Here is an 8,194-nt window from a genome sequence, read left to right as displayed (position 1 = left end):
CCCCCACCGGGGCCCCCTGCCCTAATTACCGCCCCTAATTAGGGTCCCCCTCCCCTAATTCCCCTCCATTTTCCCCTCCCCTAATTGGGGACCCCCCCCTCCCCTAATTACCCCCCCTAATGAGGGTCCCCCTCCTCAATTTCCCGCTCCCCTAATTGGGCGGGGGGGGAGGGGGGAGAACACCCTAATTAAGGGGGACCATAATTAAAGGTCCCCCTCCCCTAATTGCCCCCCCTAATTAATCTCCCCCTCCCCTACCTGGGGGTGCCCCCCCACCCCCGCCATGCCCCCGCCCCTCCCCCCCTCCTCCTCCTCACCCTCCTCCCCCTCCCCTCCCCCTCCTCGCTCCTCCCCCCTCCCTCCCCCCCCTCCCCCCCCCGCCGCGGCCACCTACGTCACTCCGGGGGGGCGGGGCTTGCCCGGGATTCCCCCCCGCCTGCCTACGTCACAGCCGGGGGGATTCCCCCGGGGCCGCCCAGGGAACTCCCGGGACAGCCGAGGGAACTCCCGGGACAGCCCAAGGAATTCCCGGGACCGAAGGAATTCCCGGGACAGCCGAGGGAATTCCCGGGACAGCCGAGGGAACTCCCGGGACAGCCCAAGGAATTCCCGGGACAGCCGAGGGAACTCCCGGGACAGCCGAGGGAACTCCCGGGACAGCCCAAGGAATTCCCGGGACAGCCCAAGGAATTCCCGGGACAGCCGAGAGAATTCCCGGGACAGCCGAGGGAATTCCCCGGACAGCCGAGGGAACTCCCAGGACAGCCCAAGGAATTCCCGGGACAGCCCAAGGAATTCCCGGGACAGCCCAAGGAATTCCCGGGACCGAAGGAATTCCCGGGACAGCCCAAGGAATTCCCGGGACAGCCGAGGGAACTCCCAGGACAGCCGAGAGAATTCCCGGGACAGCCCAAGGAATTTCTGGGACAGCCGAGGGAACTCCCGGGACAGCCGAGGGAACTCCCGGGACAGCCGAGGGAACTCCCGGGACAGCCCAAGGAATTCCCGGGACAGCCCAAGGAATTCCCGGGACAGCTCAAGGAATTCCCGGGGCTGAGGGACTCGCTGGAGCTTCGGGACTCCCCGGGGCTGCGGAACCCGCCGGGACCGAATGAATTCCCGGGACAGAATGAATTCCCTCCGGGGCTGCGGGATCCTCCAGGACCGCGGGACTCACTGGAGCTCCGGGACTGGCCGGGACCGAAGGAATTCCCGGGACAGCCGAAGGAATTCCCGGGGCTGCGGGATCCTCCGGGACTGAGGGAATTCCCGGGACTGCGGGATCCTCCGGGACTGAGGGAATTCCCGGGGCTGCGGGATCCTCCGGGACTGAGGGAATTCCCGGGGCTGCGGGCCTCGCCGGGACCCCGGGATCCTCCGGGGCTGCGGGACTCTCCAGAGCCGCGGGACTTGCCGGTATCCCGGGACTCCCTGGAGCTCTGGGACTCTCCGGAGCCGCGGGACTCGCCGGTATCCCGGGACTCTCCGGTGCTCCGGGATCCCGCGGGGCTCCGGGACTCGTTGAAGCCTCGAGACTCTCCGGCGCCCCGGGACTCCCCGGAGCTCCGGGACTTTCCGGTACCCCGGGACTCTCCGGTGCTCCGGGGTCCCGCGGGGCTCCGGGACTCGCCGAAGCCCCGGGACTCCCCGGAGCCCCGGGACTCTCCGGTGCTCCGGGAACCCGCGGGGCTCCGGGACTCTCCGGTACCCCGGGACTCTCCGGAGCTCCGGGATCCTGTGGGGCTCCGGGACTCGCCGAAGCCCCGGGACTCTCCAGAGCTCCGGGACTCTCCGGTGCTCCGGGATCCCGCGGGGCTCCGGGACTCTCCGGTGCTCCGGGACTCCCCGGAGCCCCGGGACTCGCCAGCGCCCCGCGACTCCCCGGAGCCGCGGGACCCCCCGAAGCCCCGCGATGCGCCGGCAGCCCGGGACGCCGCGGTTCCCCGCGACTCCCCGGAGCTGTGCCACGGCTACTACGACGTGATGGGCCACTACGACGCGGCCTTCAACTGCTCGACGGGCGCGTTCCGGTTCTGCTGCGGCACGTGCAGCTACCGCTTCTGCTGCGAGCACCGGGCGCGGCGCCTGGAGCAGCGGCGCTGCGGCAACGCGCGGAGCCCGCCCTGGGCGCGCACCGCCGCCCCCGCGCCCTCCGCCGCCGCCGCCGCCGGGCCCGGGCCCGGCGCGCTCGGGGGGCCCCGCGGGGCCGCGCCGGCCGCGGGCGGCGTCCCGTACGTGGTGTGCGGCGTGGTCAGCGCCGCGCTCGCCGTGGCCGTGGGAGCCCGCGCGGCCTGGGGGCGCGGGCAGCGCGGAGAGCGCGGAGCAGAGCGCGGAGCGGCGGCGCGGGGGGACGGCAGCAGGTGAGGGAGGGACGGGGAGGGACGGGGGAGGGAGGGACGGCAGCAGGTGAGGGAGGGACGGGGAGGGACGGGGGAGGGAGGGACGGCAGCAGGTGAGGGAGGGACGGGGAGGGACGGGGGAGGGACAGGGAGAGGGGACAGGTGAGGGAGGGACGGGGAGGGGACGGAGAGGGGGCAGGGGAGGGAGAGGGGACAGGTGAGGGAGGGACGGCAGCAGGTGAGGGAGGGACGGGGAGGGGACGGGGGAGGGAGGGACGGGGAGGGGACGGGGGAGGGACAGGGAGGGGAGGGACGGGGGAGGGAGGGACGGGGAGGGGACGAAGAGGGGACAGGGCAGGGGAGGGAGAGGGGACAGGGGAGGGAGGGACGGGGAGGGACAGGTGAGGGAGGACGGGGAGGGGAGGGGAGGGGACAGGGGAGGGGAGGGGCAGGGGAACAGGTGAGGGGGGAGGGTTGGATGGGGACAGGTGAGGGGACAGGTGAGGGGGACAGGGGCACAGGGAGGGGACATGGGGAGGGGGACACGGCCCGGGGGTGACACCAGCGGCGGGGCCCGATCCTGACCGTGTCCCCGAGTGTCCCCAAATCTCCCCAAATCTCCCCAAAACGTCCCCAAATCTCCCCAAATCTCCCCAAATCGTCCCCAGGGCCCTCGTGGACGTCCTGCGGCACCAGGCGGGGGCGGGGGCGCGGCCCGAGCGCCGCAGCAGCTGCGGGGTCCTGGCGCCCCCTCCCCCCGACGCGGGACCCCCCCGGCCCCCCAAAAACCTCTACGGGCCCGGCAAGTGCGGGGGGGCGCGGCGGGGGGATTGGGGGGTCCCGGGGAGATTTGGGGGTCCTGGGGGGATTTGGGGGGTCCCGGGGGGATTGGGGGGGTCTCGGGGGGATTTGGGGGGGGTCCCGGGGGGATTTGGGGTGATTCAGGGGGGGTCCCGGATGGATTTGGGGGGGGTCCCGGGGGGTCCTGGGGGGATTTGGGGGGTCCCTGGGGGTCCTGGGGGGATTTGGGGGGGTCCCGGGGGGATTTGGGGGGGTCCTGGGGGGATCTGGGGGGTCCCGGGGGGTCCTGGGGGGACTTTGGGGGGTCCCGGGGGGAATTGGTGTGATTCAGGGGGGGTCCCGGATGGATTTGGGGGGGGTCCCGGGGGGTCCTGGGGGGATTGAGGGGTCCCAGAGGGTCCTGGGGGGGATTGGGGGGTCCCGGGGGGATTTGGGGGGTCCCGGGGGGATTTGGGGGGTCCCGGGGAGTCCTGGGTTGATTCAGGGGGGTTCCCGGACGGATTTTGGGGGGTCCTGGGGGGGGATCTCGGGGGGGTTTTAGGGGAATCTGGGGGGGGCGGGTCCCAAGGATTTGGGGCGGGGTCTCCTGGTGGGTTTATGCAAATGAGGCGCTAATGAGCCCCGCCCCTCGGCAGAGAGCGGCTACGCCCACCGGGGCTTCGGGACCCCCGAGCACCGCGGCGCCGCCCTGGGTGAGCGGCGGGGGGTTGGGGGATTTGGGGGAGATTTTGGGGTTTTTTGGGGAGATTTGGGGGGTTTTGGGGTTTTTTTGGGGCTTTTTTTAGGATTTTTTGGGGCATTTTTAGGTTTTTATTTAGGGGGCCCTTGGGGCTTTTAGCGCCGGTTTTTGGGAGACTTTTGAACTTTTTGGGGAGTTTTGGTTTTTTTCCGGGGGGGTTTTGAGATTTTTTTTTTTTTTTTTTTTGCAGGGGGGGGAAATTTTGGGTCTCTCTGGGATTTTTTGGGGAAGAATTTTTGGGTTTTGGGTTTTTTTTGTTAATTTATTTGGGGGGGTCCAGGAGGGGTTTTTTGGGGGGGTCCCGGAGGGGTTTTTTGGGGGGGTCTCGGGGGGTTTTTGGGGGTTCTCGGAGGGGTTTTTAGGGGGGTCTCGGGGGGGTTTTGGGGATCCTCGGGGGGTTTTTGGGGGGTTCTCGGAGGGGTTTTTGGGGGGGTTTTTGGGAGGGGTCTCGGGGGGTTTTTGGGGATCCTCGGGGGGTTTTTAATGGTTTTTTTTGGGGGGTCTCGGGGAGGGTTTTGGGGGGTTCTCGGAGGGGTTTTTAGGGGGGTCTCGGGGGAGGTTTTGGGGGGTTCTAGGAGGGGTTTTTAGGGGGATTTTTGGGGGGGTCTCGGGGGGTTTTGGGGGTTCTCGGGGGATTTTTGGGGGGGTTTTTGGGGGGTTCTCGGAGGGGTTTTTTGGGGGGGTCTCGGGGAGGTTTTGGGGGGTCTCGGAGGGGTTTTTGAGGGGGGTCTCGGGGAGGTTTTGGGGGTTCTCTGAGGGGTTTTTGGGGGGGTTTTGGGGGGGTTTTTGGGGGTTCTCGGAGGGGTTTTTAGGGGGGTCTCGGGGGGGTTTTGGGGATCCTCGGGGGGTTTTTGGGGGGGGTCTCGGGGGGGTTTTGGAGGGGAATTTTCCCCCCCCGACCCCCCCGTTTCCTCCCCTCCCCAGACTGGCGGGTGCCCCCCCCCGCCCCCCTGAGCTGCTCCCGCTCCTTCCACAACCTCTCGCACCCCCCCCCGCCCTACGAGAGCCCCCCCCGGGCCGACGGCGCCCGCTGGGCCTCGCTGCGGCGCCTGGGTGAGCCCCCCGACCCAAAACACCCAAAATTCCCTGAAACCCCCCCAAAAAATCCCAAAAACCTCGAGAAAATACCCCCAAAACCCCAAAATCCACCCCAAAAACCCCAGCTCCCCCCGCTGGGCCTCGCTGCGGCGCCTGGGTGAGACCCCCGACCCAAAACACCCAAAATTCCCTGAAACCCCCCAAAAAATCCCAAAAACCTCGATGAAATACCCCCAAAACCCCAAAATCCACCCCAAAAACCCCAACCCCCCAGAATCCCCCGAAAAACATCCTAAAATCCCGCAAACCACCCCAAAATTACCCAAAATCCCCTAAACCCCCCAAAACTTCCCGAATCCCCCCAAACTCCCCCAACCTGCCCCAAAACCCCCCCAAATCCCCCAAACCACCCAAATTCCCCCAAATTCCCCCAATCTGCCCCAAGGCCCCCCTAAATCCCCCAACCCCCCCCAAACTCCCCCAATCTGCCCCAAATCCCCCCGAATTCCCCCCATTAACCCTTTCCTCCCCTCCCCGCAGCCGACCGGGAGCTGGAGGATTTCGGGGGTCCCTGGGGCCCCCCCTGGGGCGCTGCCCCGCCCCCCCGGGGCACGCTGCCCCTCCCCCCGCCCCGGGGCCGCCGGGTCCTGTCCCAGGAGTTTTTGGGGGGCGGGGGCGGGACCCTGCCCCGGAACCGGCCCCGCCGCCCCCCCCTGTCCCACGCCGCCTCCCAGAGCAGCCTCGGCCCGGCGGGGGGAGGGGCGGCCTCCCCGCCCCCCCCCCACGCCCCGCCGCCCCTCCCCCACCACCCGCCGCCCCCCGGGACCCCCTTCTCGCCGCCCGCGGGGCCCGGGGCGCGGCGGGCGCTGTTCGGGGGGCGGCGGCAGAGCACGGCCGAGCTGCAGCTGCTGCCGGGACCCCCGCCCGCCCCCGCGCCGCCGCCCCCGCCCCAGCAGCCGCCGCCCCTGCCGCCGCACCGGCTGCGCACCGGGAGCCGCACCGAGGTGACGGTGTGAGCGCGAGGGGAGGCGGCGGGGAAAGGGTTAAAAATCCGGGGGGAAAAGGGTTAAAAAATCCGGGGGGAAAGGGTTAAAAAATCCGGGGGGAAATCGGCGGGGAAAGGGTTAAAAATCCGGGGGGAAATCGGTGGGGAAAGGGTTAAAAATCCGGGGGGAAAGGGTTAAAAAATCCGGGGGGAAATCGGCGGGGAAAGGGTTAAAATCCTGGGGAGAAAGGGTTAAAATAGCCCGGGGGAAATCGGCGGGGAAAGGGTTAAAAATCCGGGGGGAAAGGGTTAAAATAGCCGGGGGGGAAAGGGTTAAAAAATCCGGGGGGAAATTGGCGGGGAAGGGGTTAAAAATCCGGGGGGAAAGGGTTAAAATAGCCGGGGGGAGAAAGGGTTAATGTATCCGGGGAGAAAGGGTTAAAAAATCCGGGGGAGAAAGGGTTAAAAAATCCGGGGGAGAAAGGGTTAAAAAATCCAGGGGGAAATCGGCGGGGAAAGGGTTAAAAATGGGGAAAAGGGTTAAAAAATCCGGGGGGAAAGGGTTAAAATAGCCGGGGGGAAAGGGTTAAAAATTCCGGGGGAGAAAGGGTTAAAAAATCCGGGGGGAAAGGGTTAAAAATCCGGGGGAGAAAGGGTTAAAAATCCGGGGGGAAATCGGCGGGGAAAGGGTTAAAAATGGGGAAAACGGGCAGGGAAAGGTTAAAAATGGGGGAAATTGTTGGGGAAGGGGTTAAAAAAATCCCGGGGGGAAAGGGTTAAAAATAGGGCAAAGCTGCGGGGAAGGGGTTAAAAATGGGGGGAAATGGTGAAAATTGGTGAAAAGGGCAAAAATTGGGGGGGAAAGGGTTAAAAATGGGGGGGAAATTAAAATAGGGGGAAAAGGACAAAATTGGGGGGAAATGGTGAAAATGGAGGGAAAGGGTTAAAAATGGGGGAAAACGGCGGAAATTGGGGGGAAAGGACAAAAATTGGGGGGAAAAGGTTAAAATTGGGGGGAAATGGTTAAAATTGGGGGGAAAGGGTTAAAAATGGGGGGAAAAATTAAAATGGGGGAAAAGGACAAAATTGGGGGGAAATGGTGAAAATGGAGGGAAAGGGTTAAAAATGGGGGGAAAGGACATAAATTGGGGGGAAAAGGTTAAAATTGGGGGGAATTGTGAAAATTGGGGGGAAATGGTTAAAAATGGGGGGAATTGTGAAAATTGGGGGGAAATGGTTAAAAATGGGGGGAAATGGTGGAAATTGGGGAAAAGGTTAAAATTGGGGGGAATTGTGAAAATTGGGGGGAAATGGTTAAAAATGGGGGGAAATGCTGGAAATTGGGGAAAAGGGTTGAAAACGGGGGAAAGGCGAAATTCGAGGTGGGAATTGGGGCAGAAAGAGCAGAAAATGGCGGCGAGCCCCGGCCCGGAGATTTGGGGCAAATCCCCGGGAATTCGGGACATTCCCCCCCCCCCATGACGTCACACCCCCACGATGATGTCACACATCCCAACATGGCAGCTGGTGACGTCACGGCCCGCCCCGGCGGCGCCGATGACGTCACACCCCAACTATGATGTCACCCCCCCGCGGCCGATGACGTCACAGCCCCTCACGCAATGACGTCACGGCCGCCCCGCCCCCACCCCCGAGCAGCCGATGATGTCACAGCTCCGCCCGATGACGTCACGCCGCCCCGATGACGTCAGCACTGTGGATCCCCCTCCCCCCGCAGGACGTCACGACGAGGGGCGGGGCCACCCGACGATGACGTCACCGACCACTGCCAAGGCCCCGCCCCTTCCCCCAGTCACGATGACGTCACGGTGGGCTGGGCCCGCTGATGACGTCACACATCCGCAAACCCCGCCCCTCCCCGATGACGTCACGCCCGCACCGAAGCCATAGGGGGGGAGGGGATGACCCCGTGACCCCCCCGTGACCCCCCCGTGACCCCGTGACCTCCCCGTGACCCCCACGTGCCTTAGAGCCCCGCCCCCCGCCCCGCCCCCGCCCCGGGGGGGGGAGGGAATAAAGTGACGTTTCCTGCCCCCCCCGCCTCGCTTTTGGGGCCATTTCGGGGGATTTTGGGGAAAATTGGGGGGGCGGGGCTTTGGGGAGGGGGCGGGGCTTGTTGGGGGGATTTTGGGGGGATTTTCTCGTCCCCCTCAAACGCCGCGCTCTGATTGGCCGCTCCGCCTGCCAATAACGCCGAGCCCCGCCTCCCGGAAGTCCCGCCCCGCGGCCGGATCCCCACTTCCCATTGGTCGGCGTGCCCGCCAATCCCCG

General features: G+C 65.9%; 1 protein-coding gene across 1 annotated transcript; it reads left to right on the top strand.

Annotated features, from left to right (window-relative positions):
• Positions 1-351: 351 nt before the first annotated feature.
• SHISA7 (shisa family member 7) lies at positions 352-6,219 on the top strand (the record flags this gene model as incomplete). The annotated part of the gene is made up of 5 exons (XM_085565729.1): positions 352-2,360; positions 3,008-3,141; positions 3,776-3,832; positions 4,804-4,932; positions 5,458-6,219. Coding segments are annotated over 5 exons (2,805 nt in total), but the record flags the coding sequence as incomplete, so codon positions are not given.
• Between the last annotated feature and the right edge of the window lie 1,975 nt (positions 6,220-8,194).

The sequence above is a fragment of the Lonchura striata genome, chromosome 37 (genome assembly GCF_050655825.1).
Source record: "Lonchura striata isolate lonStrDom1 chromosome 37, ASM5065582v1, whole genome shotgun sequence".
In the NCBI taxonomy this organism is placed as follows: Eukaryota; Metazoa; Chordata; class Aves; order Passeriformes; family Estrildidae; genus Lonchura; species Lonchura striata.
Note: the sequence above shows the minus strand (reverse complement) of the source record. Positions and strands in the feature narration are given on the sequence as shown.